Below are 22,478 nucleotides of genomic sequence, written 5' to 3'. Positions count from 1 at the left end.
GTCAGATCGTATTGTGGAAAAATACAAGAGCGTGAGCGTAAGGGTCTTGCAACCGTGATTCCTGAGAGATTTGGGAGTGTTGTGTTCTAGGGTGGTTAATCATTTGTTTCTCTGTGAGTGATTAGGAGAGCAAGTGAGACAATATAGCTAGTTGGCCCTGGGCTGTGGTGGTAGGATGACTCCATCCCTATGCACTTAGGTCCCATAATCCTACATATAGTTCTGTTTTGGGGCAGAATCCCTCCAACACATGCCTTCTTCTTAGAGACATCTGTAAAGACTTAACAATTAGGTACAGAAGCGAGGAGGGGGAGGAGGAATGGTAAAGAGCCTCCAAAGAAAAGAGCAGGGAAAATAACCAGGTTGGAAAACAGTGACCTTTTGATGGGGCACCCTGAGGATAGGAAGCAGGCAACATCAATGGACCAATGAATAGAGTCATATTCATCTGACAACAACAAGGAACAGTAACACAAGTATATAAGGGTTTGATAAGATTGGCAAACTCGAGGCAAAACTTAGATGATAGATATTAGACCTACGAATGAAAAAGAACATCTCTCTCCATGTGTTTTTAGAGACATTACCAAAGAAGGATTATCAAGCTCATCGTACCAGAATATTCCCTAAACATATTTTAAGAGACCTGTGTGAGAAATGGGGTCTCTAGTTGGCAGAGATAGGTACCTTTGTCCAAGTAGGGACCCTTCTTCCTAGGCACGGTAAAAGGGATACACTTCTAAACTAACCCCTGCTCATCCCCTTTATAGCTTGGCACAAGCAAACAGGCTTATCTCAGAAGCAGTGTGTAAAGCATTTGTGTAAGTAATACATTGAAAACACTACAAATGAGCACCACACCAGTTTAGAAAAATAAGTCATCTTTATCTAAAGCAAACAAGACCAAAACAACAATAATTCACAATACAGTACTCCATATATGACTTTTAAAAGGTAAAAACAGTTCTGTCCATTGAAAATGATGGATACAACACTTTCAGTGCAAAGTACCGTAGATGCATCAAAACTACAACCAAAAAGGGTCACTGGGAAGGTGATGCGTCGGATCCTTACACTTAGGGAAGCTGATGCTTTGGTTCCCTGCTCCGGGAGAGGGGATGCATTGGTTCCTTACTGCTGCGCAGAGAAGGTAATGTGTTGGTTCCTTACTGGAACGGAGGTAATGCGTAGGTTTCTTGCTGCGTGGGAAGGTGATGCCTCGGTTTCTTACTGCGCCCCCCAAAGATGTGACTTACTTGGCACCTCCATGCAATGCGTGATGATCCGGGACGATGCGATGCGTGAAGATCCAGTATGTGCTGATAGTCGAGCGGCAGCAAACAAGCACTGCGGCGATTTCAGCTGCGTCCCCTTGATGCATCGATTCAGCTGCTGCTATGAGTCAGAAATTCTTCTTGCGCAACTGTGATGCGTCGGAAGCCAGGTGATGCGCTGATTCTCACACTTTCTTCAATCTTTGCAGTTCCAAGCCCCAGAAACAACTTTTAGATGCCCAGAACATTGGCAGATACTTTTTGGTAGGTCAGAACTCCAAGTAGTGGAGTTCAGGGAGGACTGGGGGTGAAGTCTTTGAGTCTCTTCAGACCAGGAGCAAGCTCTACTTCAAGCCCTTAGAGATCTTCCGCAAGCAGGTGACACAGCACACAGCAAAGTCATTGTCCTTCCCTTGGCAGAAACAGCAACTGCAGGCCAACCCTAGACAGCACACAACAAAGGGGCAGTACTTCTTCTTTAATTTCTCCAGCTCTTCTCCTTGGCAAAGGTTGCTCTGTAACTCCAGAAGTGATTATTATTGTGCCACATTTTCGTGTTTTTAAACTGTACTTATTCATTTGAATTCTGTTTACATTGTATGTTGATACAATTTTTTAGCTAATGTGTATACCGCATAATGTATTTTTATGAATTAATACAAAACTGGATAATAAAGATAGAACTCTAATTTTCTATATCGTTCATTCCCCCATTTATCATTGTATAGACAAGAATATACAATTGCCTAGGTGTTTATTCTCATAGACAGCACACAGCAAAGTCATTGTCCTTTCCTTGGCAGAAACAGCCACTGCAGGCCAACCCTAGACAGCACACAGCAAAGGGGCAGTACTTCTCCTTTAATTTCTCCAGCTCTTCTCCTTGGCAAAGGTTGCTCTGTAACTCCAGAAGTGATCCAAATTTCTGCAGTCTGGCCCCACTTTTGATATTCCATTTCTCTTTGCTCTCTAATGTCAGAGAGGCTCGTTGCTCATCCAAGACGAGTACTGTCCTCTCTGGTGCAGCTGCACGGCAGGAGGTAGAGACAGCATTGTGTAAAGCAGACCAGGCCCATCCCAGTGAAAGGAAATGTCCTCCCCCTACTCTAAATACAGCCCAGGTCTATTATGCCCATATCTGACTCACCCTGGAAAGGCAGTATACCCCCCCCCACCCCCCAGTGGCTGTCTGAAGAGAATGCACATCCCCAGACCCTGTCACTCCACAGCCAGACGTGGCAGTAATGAAATGCGCACAGACACTGCACTGGCAGATCTGAGAACCTTTTGCACGGCTGCTTGTGTCAGTGGCACAATCAGTGCTGCAATCCCACTAGCAGCTTGATTTACAGGCCATGGGCACATACAGTGCATGGTACTAGGGTCTGAGAAGTAAATCAAATAAGCCAATTATGGAACCACTAATCCATGACAACAATCTACAGAGGGAGCACTTGTACTTTGGCACTGAAAAGCAGTGGCAAAGTGCCCAAAGCATCAAGACCAGCAAAACGAAGTTCAACACAGTAAAAACACAGGAGGCAAAGGCAAAAAATACTGGGGAAACCCACGCCAAGGATGCCAGGTCCAACAAACTGTAACTCGGATTATGAAGGGCATCATACCAGAAACATCCCAGAACATGTTTCAAATGACCTACAACTCAGCAAAAGAGTCAAATACACTAATGTTGCAATGGAAACCAGCAAAACAATTTATTTTCAAACAAGCAGTCACAGGTACATTTTAGAAGGCTGCCAATGAACCTGGAATAATGATACATGAGATTACTCTGAAAACAATGCTGAAGGAGCTGACTTTGATTAAAACTATCATTAGCAACATGGAAGAAAACACAGTCCTCTACATAAGAAAAAATATAGTAGAATTTAACTTGCACATCCGGGCAGCAGACAAATTATCATCTATTGAACAAAAATGGTGGAATTTACATGCTTGGAAAAAGATCACTGTCCTATGTTAACAAAGACAACTGATCTCTAAGACAGAAGTGGGGTAGATAACACTCGCTTTTCAGGGATCCCACAGATCCTTGGAAAATACAATATGATGGATTTCCTTGACTGCTTCATTCTGGAACTCACCAAAATAACCTTTGATCCACCACTGGAATCCAGAGAGCATATTGGATCAAAAAACTGCAACAGCAATAGGAAAGTGAATCCAAAGGTAGTTATTGCCTGCTTCATAAGGCATTCGCAAGCACACTAGGCAATCCTGGCAAGGAAGAAACTTGTCCCTTTTCTGAATGGAGAAAAAAAGATCTATATTTCTCAAGATTTTTCGAACGAGACCAATCAGAACATAAGAACATTCCTAGCACTGAGATCAAGTCTTCAACATGGAAAGTTTAATTTGGTCTGCTTGAGCCTGCCATGATGCTAATTAAGATTGATGGGAAGAATAAGGAATTTAAGTAACAAGATCAGTGGCATAGCTACGGGGGGCGGCCGGGTGTACCGCCTAAGGCGGCATGAGTTTTGGGGCGGTGGCAGCCCCACCTCCCCCACTCTTACCGCCGCAAGAATCGTCAGTACCCCCTCAACCCCCCTGATTATCTGCGTCCATTGAAGCCGCATGAATCGCCAGCAACCCCCCTCGCTCTTCGATATGGCCACCATGGGCGGCAAACGCAGGGGCCTCCAAGGCCGGCCTAAGGCCTATCTACGGCACTGAACAAGATGTTCTGGAACACTTTCTGGACATGATGGGTTCATCCCTGATGAAAAACTCACTGCCCGAATTAGCCTCTCAAGAGCCACGCCTGACAGCAGAGAATAACCAGTCTGCTTCCTAAGTAGAGGAAAGGGAATGCCTTAAATCAGTCACACATCTCTGGCCATCTGGTGAAAGGCAAAGGGACTGAAGAGATATAGGCACAAGGGACAAATCGTGTTCCCCTCTTCATGACGCTTGGGAGAAATGCAATGCTGTGTTGGTATGAGTAACAGGGTCGGAGCCCCGATCCACTGCGTAGGTTGCGTCGGTCCGAGAGGGGATTCCGTGTTATAATTAAATCAAGGAGTGGAGCCAATCCAAAAACAGGAAAGGTGCAAGGATGAGTGCCAGGCCCCCATATGTGTGTGTGGTACAGGCCGGTGTCTCGAGTGACACCAGTCACACACTGGTTGGCCATTGGAAACTCCAAATAATTATATCACTGACTTCAAGCAGACGTTTCCCCCCACTGAGCTATACCCGTGGTCCTATTTACCCACACCGGAAACTTGTCCCATCACTGGGCAAGCTTGACTGCCCAGTCTCACTTGCTCCTCTCCACGTACAGCACCCCAAATTGGCAACCTGGTACTGAAGATGATCCTGAATAAATAGAATCGAAACGCCATTGACCGATTTATCAGGGCAACTCACGGCGCATACTCAAATATGGTTCATAGAAATGTCTAAAACCATGATTGATCAATCACTGTAAATAACTATCCTTGTTGAACCATATATTTCTGTACATATTTTTATCACTTTGTCACTTTGCGCCTTTTGCTGTTTTTTCCACTTGTCACTTGCACCGTTACTTACTGTGTCACGAGCACAACGTGCACCCAGTTCCTGTGGGTTGCCTTTGCAATTTATGCTCACAGTGCTGATAAAACTGTTTTGTATGAACTGCGATTTCAAATATATGATGCCCTGACCACTTTTGAACAAATTACCACAAGTCTCCCTCTTTCCTTTTTGTAATGTTGTGTATGTACATGTGTATTTGCCTTCCTTATTGAAACCGGTTGAGACATTGTTGCTAGTTTTTGCTTATTTACCCAGATCTCAACCTTGTGTATGGGTTTTACTCCTGTTGTAATTTACCTTATTATTAGTTAGACATAGTGGTAATTACTGCATGCAGCGGTCAATAGCGCCTGACTTTAACGAATTGTCTAATCACAAGTCTAAAAGCGCAGGTGATATTTATCACATGTACTAAATACTGCATGTCTGTAGTCCATGTACACCATTTAACACATGCACTATGTAATTCATGCTATTTACCATGGTGAAAGATATAACTAGGTAAATAGCACCCAATTAAAAGCATGAAAGGTCATTACAAACCATTGGAAATATGACCAGTCAAAAGCAGGCGGTAAAAATTCATGCTAGTGTACGGAAGAATGTAAAACAATAGAGAAATTCAAACATCAACACAATAATTCAAAAAAAGTACTGTTTGAGCTGAAAATAAAATATCACACACACCTGAACACAGGTCACACCCACATTAATTGCCATGGTCAGGTGAAGCCCTCATAGGATGATTGCAAGAGCTCACACTTCCAGTCTACAGTCTACGGCAGTGCATGGAGCACTGTTAAGCCACTTTATCATGCTATACCAGACCCAGGTTCTGGTACCAAACCATGCAGCATGAGGCTGGAAACCAGGCCACCAATCAAATAGGGTGGCCACACAGGATATGAGGCTGAATTGACAGAGTAAGACTGGGACCCCTAAACATGAGTTAGCTTGAGATCCAGAGGATCCACAGGCTCAATATGGACACCATACCAAACATATTTTATCTTGACGGAAACTCTGGAGCACAACTGCGGGATCCACTGCATTTAAAACAATGCATTTGGGCTAATTGTGTGCTGATTTGCTAGGCAGTGTGCGCTGTGCTCCTTTTGTGATTGGCTTCTTCCTTAGTTATTGGGATGACGAGCTCTGGGATGCACCTATGCTCTGTGAGTGGTACTAAACCTAAGAAGACTGTGAACAGCACTGCCAGCATCGCCAAATTTTACTTTTTTCATCTCTTCTGTAGAAGGTCAAAAACCATTAAACATTTGTTTAGAAATATGCAGCACTGACTGCTCCAACAATGGTGAACACTAAAGACTTTCAACTGAAGTTAGTGTTATCACGCACTGCATTTACCATAATGCATCTTGGCTAATTGTGTGCTGGAATGCCAGCCAGTGTGCTTCCTCCTCCTTTAGTCATACTGTGATAACACATCTACCTTAAGGTTCGGTGCAAACAAGTTAATCCTTCATCATTAATATTACTGTGCATAATAATTGATGTAGCTCAATCTCTAAACATGTCAACAGTAATGTTAAAGAATTGTTAGCCCCTGTGACATATACATGGATCAATGGGATTATGTGTAACAAAATACATCCGCTACTGTTCACAGTGATGATGATTCTCAGCTAAGTCAATGTTTTAACAGCCACACGTAATTCCATTACAACTCTCATGACTGTTAACTTGGATTCCTCTGACTTGAAGAACTTCTTTCATGTCACCCACTCCAGAGATGTTGAGGATGGTCATATTTGTCTTTGTGCACAGCTTGAGGTACAGCTGAGGTAGAGAACTACCCTCAGTTGCGATGCTTTGCTGCGTGTGCTTGGCAACTTGCCTAAGTACAAAGAATTTCAAGGTTTAGAAACTGTTTTCAATATTCTTAACATCTAGTGGATATGTCGATTCAGTATTGATTTGTTACATTTTCTTCTTCCACAAGCATGCTTTTTCTGTGTTTTTGGTGTCATCTTCAGCTTGAGATGGCACATTAGATTGTCATTCTGTCTTACGATCTCTTTGGCCAAGACCTCCCGCTCAGAATTCATAAACTTGTACTTCTTTTCCCTGTCTGGTCCCATGGAGGAAAGGTTTGACAGATTTCTGATTGTGATGATTGAGTGATACAAGAGGATGGCAGTAAATTCTGTTTGGCTTGCTTCATGGTAATTTGTCTGCACAAAATTTGTGTCTGCACACTACCACACAGGTAGGAGTTGTTCTTTTGGAGTGTCCTAAGGTGCTTTTGTCCTCACTTCAGGAGCTTCCAATGGCTGAAAATGGGCACTTTTCGATGTTTTGCACGTGTTATTTATCAGGTGCTGTATTTCTCACGTGCTCTAAATAGCAGGGAGGGAGAGGATGTGGCTCAGCAGCCAGAGCTGCCTTCTCAGGAGCTGGAGTTCTGGGTTCGCGTCTCGGTGTTGGCACAACATCCAGTGATTCTGGGCAAATCACTTAATCTTCCCCGTGCCTATTGTTAGTGCCTGGATACCCTACAGGTGATAAGCCTCGCTATATACGTCTAAAAATTATTAATATAATACACATTCACCATTTAACACAGGCACTAAATATCACATGCAGTTTTTAACTCATCATCAGATGATTCTTTAAAGTCCTGCGCTAATTACCCTTGCATGCACTAATTACCATCACACCTACCTCATAATCAGGGTCACAGACATCAGTTTTATTTCTTTTATGATTAGCAGCTCCATGTCATTAACTTAACGCAGGGGAAGACTTTGCCAGCTGTTTGGCCTGCCGTTACGTTATACCTCCCCCAGCACCTATAGCTTGTGCCCCAGGTACCCAGCCTCAGAACTGGCTGAAAATTCTGCAGCTTAATGTGAGGTCATTGGCTAAACACTACCTGTATATGTATGATCTGGTTATGAAGGAGGTCCCTGACGTGTTTTTCTTATGTGAAACCTGGCTAAGTGAGGATATGGTGGTGGAGCGTAACTTAGCTCTACCTACCAGATACTCTATTTGCTTGGTCAACAGGGAATCTAGAGGAGGGGGCATTGCAGGCATTTTTAAATCCTGTTACTCCTGTCTGTTCCTTAAGGAATCTATTGTGGGCTGCGAATGTGCCCGTTTCAAGATATCCGTGAGTCCTCAATTTACTCTCGCCGGACTCCTGATATATCGGCCCCCTGGGCCGGCTGCTAAGTTTAAAACTGCGCTTTTGGAAAGACTTGGTATGCTGGTTGTGGGCCAGGCAAACTTCAGTATTTTCGGGGACCTGAACCTACCTCTTGACTTAACCCATGACAGTGAAATCTGTAGTTTTATTGCTGATATGGCGGCCTTTCAGTTAAAACAACTTGTATCAGGTCCCACCCATACGGCGGGGCATCTGTTAGACCCTATATTCTCCAATATCCAGTTTCCTAAGGTGGACATGCCTACTCCTATGGGCTGGACTGACCATGCCTTGGTTGCCATGTCTGTTCTGCTCATAGAACCTCGCTTCAACGATGCTGTAAAACCTGTGTTCAAACGCTCTTGGCGTAAGCTGAAACTTGAGGAGTTCCATGACTTTTTAATCAGGAATCCCCTGGACCCTTTATCTTGTAAAAGAGCCGAACGTAAGTGGAGAAGGGACTATGATCCTGAGAAAAAAGTGTGTTATCTTACTACCATCAAGATATATCACAAAGCTATCTGTAAATCACGCGCTGCGTATTACGCGAGTCAGATTAAGATGAGTCAGACCCCAGCCAAATGCATCTTTAACCCCTTCGGCGCTCATGACGAGCTCAGCTCGTCATGAGCGTAACGTGCCCTACGCTGATGACGAGCTCAGCTCGTCATGTAACGCGGGGTTTTTCAAAATCACAGCGCGCAGCGGGAAAACCGCTAGCGCGCATGCGGTTAAGATCCTTAAAGATCTTAGGTCTAAGAAGACTTCGATGCCTGTGTTATCCTCAGCACAGCAGTGTGACGCTTTAGCTACCTTTTTTGTTGAAAAGGTATGTGCCATCTATCAGTCCTCTCCTTCAGCCTCCTCCTGTTCTATCTTGGTGCCCCCAGAGACCGGACCACGGCAGACATTGTCGGTTATTCCTCATCTGCCGCTGGAGGAGCTTATCCGGCTGTGCGGCAAAATTAAAACTGGCTCACCTGCTGACCGTCTGAGGCCCTCTCAATTTAGAGAGTCTTTTTCCATTTTTCGGGCTCCCCTTTGCAATATAACCAATGCTTCCTTCTCCACTGCTAATGTACAGGCTCTTTGGAAACAGGCTTACGTGTCCTCCATTCTTAAAAAACCCATATTGGACCCATCTAAACCAGAGAATTTCAGACCCATTTCCCTGCTCCCTTGGGTGGCGAAGGTCACAGAGGCCCATGTCCACAACGTGCTTACCCAATTCCTGCAATCCAATGATATTCTGGATGTCTCTCAGAATGGGTTTCGATCCGTCACAGCACGGACCCCACTCTCCTGACTACCTCTGAGCATCTGCGGTCCATTCTTGATGGTGGTCAAAGTGCGGCTCTTATTCTATTAGATCTGAGTGCCGCCTTTGACACGGTCTCACATAACATCTTACTGCAGCGGCTTGAGGTGGCAGGAGTGACTGGATCAGCCCTGGAATGGGTCAGATCTTTTTTGCCCGAGAGATCCTTCAGAGTGTCTTCTCCTCCGTTTCTCTCCCAGGCCCATCCCATAGATCAGGGAGTTCCCCAGGGCTCTGCTCTGAGCCCGGTGTTGTTTAACCTTTACGTCCAACCTTTGGCTGTGGTCGCCAGGCAATGGGACCTAGCCATGGTCTCCTACGACACACAGCTGGTGGTCACTTTGGCGGATGGTTCATTGCCTAATGCCTCTAGGTTCAGAGACGGGATGGCGGCTGTGGCGCGCTGGATGGCTTCCAATTGTCTGCAACTTAACGCCAACAAAATCGAGGTCCTGTTGGTGGGGAAGAACGTTGATCTCTGGAATGAGCAGTGGTGTCCAACTGTTCTGGGCACGGTCCTTATGCCAAAGACCTTGGTAAAAATTCTTGGGGTCTGTATGGACGCTACCCTTAGTTTCCGGGACCACACTAGGAAAGTTGTCGGCACTTGTCTCGGCCTGCTGCGGGGGCTTAAGCCTCTACTAAAAATTTTTGACCTCACCACACATCAGCTGATTGTACAGGCTACCATTCTTTCACGCCTTGATTATGCCAGCTCTCTTCTCTTTGGGGCTAACAAGGCCGAAATATGCTGGTTACAACGCGTCCAAAATGCTGCAGCTAGAGCGCTTGTAGGTCTCCCACGCTTCTGCTCCGCTGCTCACACTATCCGGAAGCTGCATTGGCTTCCCATGGAGAGTAGGATCCAATTTAAAGCACTCTGCCTTTCGTTTAAAATTGTGAAGTCCGCCCAAGCCAGCCTACTGAGCAATGTGCTCGCTCTGTATGTACCTACACGCAGGTTACCGTCGGCGGACCGGCAGTTGGTCACTGTTCCTCGGGTAAAGCGCAGTCGGGCGGGAGGGCGTTCCTTCCGCTATCTGGCAGCCAGGCTATGGAACTCCCTGCCAAAGCAGATCCGTGGCATGAACTGTCTACTCACTTTTAGAAAACCTATTAAGACTTTTCTCTTCCCATTAGCCTAAACCGTGGGTTTTTCAGGCGTCCCCTTGTCTGTGGTCTTTATGCGTTCCTTACCTTGTAGCTGTATGCGCCGGGACGCCCCTTCGCTGGGGCAGCTGAGCGCTATATAAGCTCTATTAACATAACATAACATGATTATTCCACACTGGCTTTCTCTTGAGGATTAATCAGAACACTACACCCACTTCCATCCCTAAATTAAAAAAATTGGACCTGCAATATTATCCCTTCACCCATGTCTGCATATCTGCGCATGCAAGGGGCCAAAGTATTTGCCATTATGGACAGGCAGTTCTCAGACAGGTTATAACAAGTACAGAGACTTGGATGCAATGCACACTGTTCACAAACTAAACTGAAGCAAAGCTTTTGGCTTATACCATAAACATTTTTACTTATTTCTAAGTTTGAATACTTATTTTTATTCAGTCAGTATTCATTGGTATTTCTGATATATTGTGACAAATAATACCACATATGAATTTAACACACAGTGACTCAATTTGATGAGTCATTTGGTAACATGATTTAACATTAAAGAAACATCAGTTCATTACATAATGTACAATGTTGTGATCATGTTCAGTTTCATGCCAATTTGTTGTCCTTGTAGTTCCTGGTCTTGATTTTGGCGTGCTGACAGATGGTCCGCTGTGCTCAGGCTGGTGTCAAAGTTAGTTGCGTGTAAGGCTTCTGGAACTGCCGGGGTTTTTCCTGTCTTTTTGGTAGTGGCTAAGGGACAGGTCATATTTTGAATGTCGGTGTGAGCGGTGGTCGTCTGGTTTTCAGGCAGCAACCATTGCCGGATTGAGCTGTTGGTATAAGATTTATTTTTTCTCTGCTTGTTAAGTTTTCTTAGCTTTTTCTTATTTTTCTAGATTGATGAAGAATTTCTGGGGTAACCGGTTTGAGGGTATGGTAAAATTCTCGATTGTTATCGCGGCTAAGGCTGGGTTTTGTTACTGTCACGTTGACCTTCGCCGGGGGCTCCGTGCCCAAGATCTTGTCTTCTTGGAGGCAATCTTTAATGCTGATTTGTGAGTTTATTGTGTCTTTTATAATAAGAGGCACATTGGTGTTTTGCTGTGCAGGTAAGTTGTTCTGATGCCTACTAACTTCATTCTTGAGATCATCGATTAGTGTATTCACTATATTTGGTAATTTTTCTAAGCTGAGCAATATAGGGCTGCAACCACATGTCTCTGAGTTGGCTATTAAGGTTGTGCTGTCCTGGGCTCTATGTATTAATGAATTCAAGTGATCCAGTTTGGAATCTATCCCAGAAATCAGCCCCGCGACTGCTTGCAAGATATTGTTTGGGCGTCAAGTTTATCTGTGTGCATTATTGCCGCGTTTGCCATTGAGATAAGGGCCTCATTAATCAATGTTAAGTAGTTTGCGATCAATGGAGGCTTCTCGTCCTTATCCGCTGCTCTGCTTCCGGAGCTTAGAAACTGCGCCTCTTTGTCTTGTTCCGAGTCGCAGCATTTTGACAGATTCGTGGGATGGATTTATGAGATGTCAGAGAGTATGGGTGTATTGGCTCCATTAGCTTCATGGATCCTGTTAGGTTCATAGGCCGTGATCGTTCCATATGTTGTAAAATATGTTGTAAAACTCAAATTAGGGTCCTCTTGCTGTTGAGGAGTCAGAATAAATGAACTTGTGTGAGTAAGTCTTGTTGGATCCATGTTTCATGTCAGAAGTTCGGATGGTCTTCCCCCTTGAAGCATGATTATTTTAGGTGAGAGTGGGATGACTGGCCGCCAAGGAGCTGTAGGGCTTAGAGTTTTCCCGACCTCTGATAACATATCAATGAATCCGTGGAGTTTTCCAGAGCGTGGAGTGGATAGAAGTTTCAGGGCCCCACTGGATTCAGTTGGTGTGGGTGCTTTGCGGCACATGAATTCTCTTATGTCTCTATTCCCGCCTGCCTCAGTTGTTGTTTTTGTAGCACTTGGGTTGAGCTTGTGGGCCGTGACATTGTCTGGTCTAGAGGTCTTTCCTAGTGGAAATGCTGATACCGATGCCGGTGATATCGGTATGGCTGCGGTTGCTCCCGTTTGTTCGCCATCCTTGGGCCCTGGCCCTAAGTTAGAGCACCCTCTTCCAGGTGGACAAAATAGCTTTACCTTTTGTCTCCTTGCTGATTTGTGGGGGCGGGGCTTCTCCTGGTGTTGAGCCAAATTTGAATTTCTAGTCCTCATGGTTAAGGATGCGCTGGGTACACAGGTAAAAGGAGGGAAGTGGAAACTGGGGTTCGAAGCGCCCGACTTTCTCACCTGGCTGCCTCCAAAATGGCTACTGCTACCGCTACTCAACTATACAACACTATTTGACCCTTCCTGGCAGTCCTGGCAGCCTTGACAATGGCAATAGGAGTTATTAAAAAGTATAGTGTGTGGTGTAACTATGTTAGTTCGGTGGCGCTCTAACAAGCACAAACACTGACCGGCACTAATGGCGCACTAGTGAGCTTGATTGATTTTGGGCTGTATGGTATTTTTTTTTGTCCAGTTGTTTGTATTCCTTGTTCCTTGTGGCTGCTTGCTGCCGAACAGAGGAGTTGTTCTTCTTTTTATCGCCCAAAAGGCGCGCAGCTCGTCGCTCGTCAATTACTGCTCTCCTTTGAGCTCATTCCTGCTCTCCCCACACTTTTCCCTCCTTCCATACAGTGACTGGGGGGGGGGAGAGAGGATAATGCGGGGATAATGCGGGGATAATGCGGGGTAGTGCGGGGTGGTGCGGTAGGCTGGTGGAGTAGGTCACCTCATCTGCCTGCACGCACCAGCGGCTCTCTGCTCTCGGCTCTCTTCTCTCACGGAATGCTCTCATGGAGTGCCGCTCCTTCTCCGCTCCCCCGCTCAGCCACGCACCCGCCTCCAGCGCTCCTCCGGCGCTCCATCAGGTGCTGCTCCGCTCTGCACACTACGCACTACGCGGGACCGGCCCCCAAGGCCGAGGCTGAGGCCAAGCCGAGCCCGTGCTTCTTGCGTGCTTCTCCCGTGTGCCCATATCGCCAATTGCCTGTTGTCCTCTGTTGCTGGTGCGGAAGAGTATGCCGACCCCGAGGCCGATGCCTGATTTCACCTACACCCGCAGGGTTTGTCGGCTTTGTCGGCGTTTCTCGGCTCACTCTGCAAGGACTGTGCTGCACCGGCTCGCTCTGCACGGACTACGCTGCTCTGCTGCTCTGCTCTCTCGCCCTCCAGTGGCTGTCTGCTTCATCGAATGAAGTATCCCCGTTTCAGCAGTGGTGCCCTTTATCCAGTGCATAATGTTTAAAGTAATGAGAACTGGTGCCATAAGCGCTGCTTAGATGTTCGCAGTAGGGGCTATTGAATGTAAGCACACCAACAAGCAAGGCTGCGTAGTCGTGAATCTACCTCAGGCCTCTTTAATCCACTGACATACACTCCTTGCCCATGTATCTCACTCCTGCAAGTTCCTACACTATTTTTTCTTAGCAGTCTTCCCTTCTGTCTCTTCCTCTTTCTTTCCTGATTGTTAGTTTTTTCCCTGTTTTGCTCTTGGGAATTAACTGATTAGAAAAAATAAGTGCTGGGCCCAAAAATGAGTGCCTATGTCCCCCACCGAGAAAGCAACTACGGGATGGCTCTAATCAGCAAGGCTGAGCCAGGCTAGCAAGAAACAAAAGAAAGGCGCCAGTGCTGATGTGGATAATTTAATAAAGCAAATGACCTAACAGAACTTGAAGAAACAATCAAGAACGGGAGTTACTACTTAATAGTTTTTTATTTTGACATTGTTAGATAAACGGAATACTTATACTTTTTTTCATTTTTATAAAACAGGGCAACATATTCAAAAAGGACACACAGGAATAGGGGGAAACTAGCTGCTATTCATCAATCATACAGTGTTTCAAGTATATCACAGACATTCAAAACACATTCACACCACTCAGAAGGAGGGACTGTAAAGAGCATAAACTACAATCTTAAAATATATACAATCTCTACTACAAAAGAAACAAAAAGCCACGGTCTGCGGCTGCAGTTTTTTCACAAAATGGAAAAGCAATTAGTTTTTTAAAGTACAATCCAGGTTAGATCTAAAAGAAACTTTTACAACTAAGAAGGCTGCGTATTGTACTAGCGACTAGGAGAAAAATAAATTAGATGATCCTGTCGCTCAAAATAATTTCAAAAGGGGGTGGTGATGGACAGAGTATCTGAGTTAATCAGAACACTCCTACCCAGTCAACAGATCAGGGCTTGATCCATCACCGTTTTTTAGCTCACTGCACCATCCCAGTTCAGAACCTGGCTATATGCAAATTAGTCTGTCCCTGGCCCAGTGCATCATGGGAACAGGGCAGACCAAACTACCAAGCCAATTCTTCACTGGAAAGGAAACAAGCTTCCGGGGACCGGTTTCTGGCATTACAGCCGTCTTCGGCCCGGCTTGCTTGCATCCTGATGGTGCAGTGAGCAAGGGACTCACATCTGAGCATACCCTTCCACACTTATGGTGGCCAAAATAATTTCAATTTGTAGTAGAGATTGTATATATTTTAAGATTGTAGTTTATGCTCTTTACAGTCCCTCCTTCTGAGTGGTGTGAATGTGTTTTGAATGTCTGTGATATACTTGAAACACTGTATGATTGATGAATAGCAGCTAGTTTCCCCCTATTCCTGTGTGTTCTTTTTGAATATGTTGCCCTGTTTTATAAAAATGAAAAAAAGTATAAGTATTCCGTTTATCTAACAATGTCAAAATAAAAAACTATTAAGTAGTAACTCCCGTTCTTGATTGTTTCTTCAAGTTCTGTTAGGTCATTTGCTTTATTAAATTATCCACATCAGCACTGGCGCCTTTCTTTTGTATGTCCCCCACCAGCAACCACAATCTCAATAAAGCAGTGCTTTTATCTGCAACAGAAACATAGTTACAGCTCTATCTGATCACAGCATGGAGTTTACTGGGTTAAAACGCTGCTATGAAGGACACGATTCAAATAATTTGGTGAAATGATTGGAGCCTACAACTGGAAACTTTGGGACTACATTAACATAAGTTACATTTTTATGAACAGCCAATAGGCTCATGTTGTTTCATTCACTTTTGACATTTTAATGGCACACTTGTCTGATTTAGGGTTCTTTCAAAAGAAGGATGACCCAGAATAAGTACATGAACATAGCTGATTCCAGTAAATATGTGTTTTTATTCTCCACCTGCAGAAAAGGGTCTTCATGTGGACGGATGGCTCTTTGTGGGACTTCCAGAAATGGAAACCACATGAACCCAACAATTCAGGTGGACGGGAGCCATGCCTGCAGTTCAACTATGACAGTAAGTGAGAACGCACTCATTCATATTTTGCTCCATCTCCTCTAGACTACCAATCACCAACGGCCCAGATTATATTGTATACTGTTTATCTCCTTGTTAGTCCCTAATTCAGCTTGATTTTGTTAGTGTCCGTTCTATCAAGCCTCCCAAGCTGACCATTTGCACTTTGCTGCTTGTTGCATTTGTTATTTCCAAATGTCCTAGCTCAGGACTCCCTTGCCGGGCCAGGTTCCCTTTCTTTTGGATTTCCCAGCACACTGTGACTGTTGTCTTAATGTCTATTTCCTCAAAACACCCTCATAACCCACAGGCAGCGCTGGTCTAGATTCCAGTACAGTAGTGGGGATGGTGAAGAAATGCACCGGAATGTGTGTGTGATGAGTATCACCTGACACCTAGCCATATGGTGCCTGTCAGCTCGGCTCCTAATCAGAGTGCCTGATATGTATTTGAACAGTGCTGGATGTCAGCCAAAAACTTGCAAAAATGGCCCTCCATAGGTAGTATTGTCAATACACTCTTGGTCCCCTCATCACTATGCAGCCTTCACTACACAACTCCTCTGATGTCCTAATGCTCACCTTTATCCACATGTGCACCTTCATTTTTACCATTGACACTCATTTGGCACTTTGTGGAGCACCACTAGCCACCTGGCAAGACTGAGCAGAGCACGATTGAGCAGAGCCATGTCAAGATGAACAAAGTTAGCAGTATCGACGGCATCAGCAGCAGATGTAGGCAGGTGAGCAAACCCACCTAAGAGGTTCAGGAGGCTGAAGTGTATGTTTGGGAACCAAAATGAAGAATTAATGTTCAACAACTACACTGGCCAGTACAGTTTACTCGCAGCTCCATTGCACTACTGCAACATTGGACGCTTAGTGAACTAATGTAAACAGCACCAGGAAAACACAACCACCTGACTAATAACACTAGAGGCAACCCCTCGGAAGAAAGGAATAGCTTCCTGTTAGAAATGGGATTTCTGGTTGGCTAGGGCATGCACCTCAGCCAGGCAGAAACCACCACTCTAGTCAGGGCATGGGAGTTACATGCTGAAGATAACCCCTGCTCCCCCCCTTGGTAGCTTGGCACGAGCAGCCAGGCTTATCCCAGAGGCAATGTGTAAAGCGTTTGTATAACATATACACGCACACACACACACAGCAGCGACACATTAGGCACACAACAAAAGAACCTCCACACAAGGTTTTATCAAAAATAGCCTTTGTATTATCCATAAACACATTAGAATCATAATCACAAATGTACACTGTGCCACCTGGCACTAGGCAACACTTCGCAGGGAATTATATACAGGACAGGGCCAATCAGACCACTGTCAGAGCCATAAGCACAGGTAAGTAATGAAATATCCATTGACTACTGGTAAAATATTGTACTTAGCGGATCCATATTATGCATAACCTCATTAGGCATAACTTACAGTTGGGGGCCTGTCCGGGCAGTCCCAAATGCCCTTTGTGTAAAGGCATGGCTCGATAATCACAGGGCCCTCAACTGGGCTTCTGGCTGCCAATGAAGCGGAGAAATGTGCGAGATGCACAGGGGGCAGGGGTGCATCTCACCCCTTCCTTGTTATCAAAATAAGCATGCCCCCGTCGTTGCAGCTGCCTGCGCTCTCGCGGTGCAGCTGGGAAGATCTGCCTCGGCACCACAGTGCCTCTCAAGCCCCACTCCAGAACTCTGGAACAAAGTGCCCTCTTGCTGTAGCTGCCCGCAACCTTGCGGTACAGCTGGGGGAATCCTGTACCGGCACCCAGAGTGCCTAGGGAGCCCCTCCTTCCCGGAGCTCCTCTTTCAGGCTTCAGATGCCTCAAATAGGCATCCTCAGTGCCCTGCACAGGCCCCCACTCACCGGGGCATCTCCTCCTCTGTAGGCGCAGCAGAACTTCGGCGGAAAGCCCGCGAAGCTCCGGTCTCTCTTCTCCCAGGGTCTGGCGAGCCTGCGGGGCTCCGCCTCCAGATTCAGGCAGACGGGGGTCCCGCAGCACGGACCGAGGTCTCCATCGATCTCTGGCTTCCACCAGTGTGGGGTGGGCTCATGCCTGGGATTTCCACTGCCCGGGGCACGCTTTAGGTCAGGCTTTTTTTGCCTGACTTCCTGTTGAGGCCAGCAGGTACAGGCAAGCACGCAAAATAGCACACTTTCAAGGGTCACAGCCCCAATATTTAAACTCCATTTGTCTTTGTTCTGCCCTGCCACAGGGCTTGGAGAACCAGTCCCAACTGGTTCTAGGGGGTACTGAAGCACTTTGTTTGCAGTGTTTCCACCCTCCTGTGTCAGGTTGGGCTCTGTCCTCAGACACACCACAAGGGAGCTGAGCCAGCATTCAACAAGGCAGGCACAGACCAATTTAGGTTCAGGGGCTACTCCTCCCACTACTCAAAATGCATATCTGCCTATTCAGCCTAGCTCTGACTCACCCTGCTCCTCTGGAGCCACACACCTCACCAGCACCTGTCACTCTAGAGCCATACATGCAATACACACCAGGCTGGCACAACGACACATAGCACACAGAAATGCCAACTTCTAAAAGTCCTATTTCTAAAATAGTGATAATAAATCTGCACACACCATTACGCAGAATTTATTATCATTATTCCAAACATACCAAACGTGACCACGCTGCTCCTTTCATATCAGGAATTACCACTGAAACACTTATCAAGGAATCCCCAATGCATTCCTATGAGAGGGCAGCCTCACAGCAATGAGAAACCAAAATGGCTGTTTGTCACTACCAGGACATGTCACACATACTTTAGGTATATGTCATGTCCTTCCTTTTACCTACAATGCAACCTGCCCATAGGGCTAGCTAGGGCCTACCTTAGGGGTGACTGACCTGCAGTAAAAGGGGGGTCACAAATGTGGCAACCACTGTGCATGTCATTTCGCAGCGGCAGTAAACTGTGTGCACAGGCCCTGTAATGGCAGATGCCTGGGACAGGTTTGAAAGGCTACTTTGGTGGGCAGTGCAAACAACGCTGCAAGCCCACCAGTAGCATTTAATTTACTGGCCCAGGGTAAATGAGATACCACTTTACTGGGGAATGATAAGTAAATTAAAATCGACAAACAGGTGTAGACCAATCTTACCATGCTTACCACAGAGAACACGTGCACTTTACACTGGACAGCAGTGCTAAAGTGCCCAGAGTCCTAAAACCACCAACACCAGGTCAGAAAAAAGACTAGGAGGGAGGCAAGAAGTTCAGGGATGACCCTGCAAAAAGGGCCAAGTCCAACACTTCCAAATTGTGATTTTTGATTTCCTGGATCATCACGGATATAAGAAATTGGGTTTTTTACTGAAGGGGTAAAAACCCTACTTTAGCAATCACCACAATCCTTCTCAGCGTGAACCACAAATGTCAGTAAATTAACCTGTGCCCAATTGTCTGGTAAAGAGCAGCCACACTTAGAGGCACTTTGTAAAGTATGTATGGAGCACACAAACACTAAAAAAGTGAAGACACAACACAAGAAAAATTTTTATAAATAAAATGAGATAAAAAAGACAATAATTCAATTGGTAGAGCCCAGAAATATGTAATTTCAAACTTTTAGGTAAATATAACACCTAAAAGTACAAAGTGCAACTCGCAGTCTTCTCGTCATGCTGGTCCAATGAAAGTCACAAGTGCAGGCCAACTCCGATGAAGTGCGGGACCAGGTTAGTCCCACTGAAAAAGTCACCTTCTCAATGTCTGTGCCAAAGAGGCCTTAACTGCAGGATGTATTCTCTTCTCATAAGGCAGTGCACTCTTATGCCAGCCAAGGGTCTAACATCTTAGGAAGCATCTCTGGGAGATCAATTACTCACTGTAGCAAAGGCCAGCAGTGCTCAGGTAGATCCAGTTGCAGGTCTAGGCAGGTTCATTTTCAGCAGGCCAGCTGGGCAGTGGCAGGAGGGTCTCAAGAGTTTGTTGTATCCCTGTAGCTCAGATTAGGAAGTCAGCCAACTGACCCTTGTAGTCACTAAGGTAGCCTGGGATGTAGTGAGCAGGTTCAGTTTTCATTGGCAGAGAGCAGGTCAGTCCTCTGGAGAACAAGGCAAGCCTCAAGCAGTAGGGCGGTAGTTCTCTGGGGAACAGGGCAGTACATCTTCTGTAATGTTCTCAGGTCCAGGAGTGTGTTAAAGAGCTGCTCTGAGGGTCCAATAGTTATACCTGGTGCTAGTCTTTGAAGTGGGTAAATCGTCTAGGCTACCTCCCCTCCCCACCACATCTGGTTCTGGAAAGTTCTTCCCTTTCTCTGCAAAAGCTCAAAGAAATCTGGGATCAAAAAAGACTAGTGTCAGGTTCCTCTGTGTATTCTGCAGGCAAGCCCTTTGAAATGTAATTGGGGCAGAGAACAGTTCAGGGTACAGCAGTACTTGCAGGGTAGCCCTGTCCCAACTACACCCACATCCTAGTGTTCACTGTATTAGCCCAATGGGCACTTCCAATGCGGGAGAAATTAACAGGTCTAGGTAAATGGAAAATCTGAGTAAGCCTCCGTACGGTAAGTCCAGGAAAATGGCAGTTTCTAAAAGTGTCATTTTAAAAATTGTAATCTGAACTATGACTTTACCATTTAAAAGAATTTGTAATATGAGTCCAAACATGACATATCCACCAGCTCCCACTCAAAAGGTAGCCCTTATTAAATGTAATATGTTAAAACAAAATTATCATATGGGAGAGGTAAGCCTTACAGTACTGAAATATGGATTCATGAGTTTTTCACTACAGGACAGATAAGCTTAAAAACGCATGTCATACTATTTAAATACAAGCACCCTGTTGTACTGACTGTTTAGCGACTACATTAGGGGTGACTTATTTGCATTAAATATGATGGTTTAGGCCTTCATTTTGATGGGTTTAGTACTTTAAAATTAAATTGCTCAATAGGCTGTAATGGTGAGTCTGAGACATGTTTTAAATAGCTACATTAATGTATGGCACTATGAGTGCTGCAGGCCCAGTAGTAGCATTTAATTTACATGCCCTGAAAAAATATAGCACCCTATACTAGGGACTTACAAGTAAATTAAAAATGCCAGTCAGGTGGTGCCTCCAATTTAGCAGAATTTGTTTTTGTTTGCCCTCCCCGACTCTGTGCACTTTACCACTGCTAACCAGTGCTAAAGTGCTCATACTCACTCTCCTCCCCTAAACATGGTTTATTTGTCATATACCTAAATGGCAAATTTAATGTACTTGTAAGTCCTTTGCAGAATGGTATACCATATACTCAAGGCCTGTACATTAAACGCTACCAGTGGGACTGCAGCACTTATTCTGCCACCCACTTAGGTAGGACTTTAAAACATGGCCCAGGTCTGCCATTTCAGCCTGAATGCAGTGTTATATTGCCATTTCGAGTTGCCATTTAAAACCCATTTCTGAGCCGAAACGTCCCGATATTGCAAATAAGCCACCCCTAAGGTAGGCTATAGGTAGCCCATAGGGCAGGGTGTGGTAAAACTGGTAAACAACCATTACGACGCGGTCATAACACCTCAGTACCATTACAACGCAGATTTTAGAACGCAAGTCGTTACCACGACTTGCGCTGGAGGGCGCTCTAGACTAAGGAATAGTGTGATTTACTATTCCAACAACTTCCCTACTGTACGTAGGCTGCAGTTGGAATAGTAAATCATACTATTCCTAAGTCCTGCACCCTACAGCGCAAGTCGTGGTAACGACTTGCGTTGTAAAAGCTGCGTTGTGATGGTACTGCGGTGTTATGTACCGCGTTGTACCATTGTACATCCGGTAAAACTTAAAGGTAGGACATGTACTTTTAAGTTTTACATGTCCTGGTAGCGAAAAACTCCCAAATTAGTTTTTCGCTACTATAAGGCCTACCCCTTCTATAGGATAACATTGGAGATTCCTTATTGCGTTCAAGAAACTGTAATTCGTAATTGAGAGGGGATTGATCTCTCATGTTTGGTACCTATGGAACTGTAATAATACATCCTCTTTAAAAGCAAAGTTGAATTTTCCATTACATTTTTGATAATGCCACTTTTTGAAAGTTATACGCAACAGTGAGTTCTGTCGGGTAAGACAATTTCTTCACAATTCATAACACTCATGCAAATCAGTGATTCATAAGTCGACACTCGAACACATATGAAGTGACAATGTGGCTGGTGGTATCAAAAAGATTGTAACTTTTTCTTTTTTTGAGAAATTTACAAAAATGTTTTTTAAATTTTAAATGACTCCACAAAAGTTCAAATGACACAGGCTGTCTTGTAGTTCATTAAATGAAATGGCACAGGTGACAGATATTTACAGTGACTAAGAAGTGCCCAAGTGACACAAAGTGACTCTGTGTATTGTACATGGAAGTGAAGAAACAATACGTAGATAATGTATTTACACAAGGTTAGTGATATGAAGTAAGTCCAAACACAGTATCCTTTAAGCATCTCTGGCTCAAGCAGTGATTCATATGTGTTCCAGTGTCGAGTTTACTGTTTTGCATAAGTGTAATAAATTTTAAAGAAATTGTCTTACCCGACAGAACCCACTGCTATGTATAATATATATGCCGAGGTTCCGAGGGATAATTGGCTACCCCTTTGCTTTCCACACTTTTTGAACGTTGCCATTTTCCCACTCTAAACCCTGTGTACCTGCAGCCTGTCTATGATCGCATGTCTCGGTTG

The 22,478-nt window shown here is 45.0% G+C and overlaps 1 protein-coding gene across 1 annotated transcript in view; it reads left to right on the top strand.

The window, feature by feature from the left end:
• The window catches only part of LOC144828034 (lectin-like), a 179,205-nt gene that overhangs the window by 146,210 nt on the left and 10,517 nt on the right, over positions 1–22,478 (top strand). The window contains exon 4 of the mRNA XM_078686170.1: positions 15,663–15,774. Coding sequence (XP_078542296.1) covers positions 15,663–15,774 — 112 coding nt within the window. The remainder of the gene's footprint in view (positions 1–15,662; positions 15,775–22,478) is intronic.

Source organism: Lissotriton helveticus, chromosome 4_1, assembly GCF_964261635.1.
Source record: "Lissotriton helveticus chromosome 4_1, aLisHel1.1, whole genome shotgun sequence".
In the NCBI taxonomy this organism is placed as follows: Eukaryota; Metazoa; Chordata; class Amphibia; order Caudata; family Salamandridae; genus Lissotriton; species Lissotriton helveticus.
This window is presented reverse-complemented; position numbering and strand designations above follow the sequence as displayed.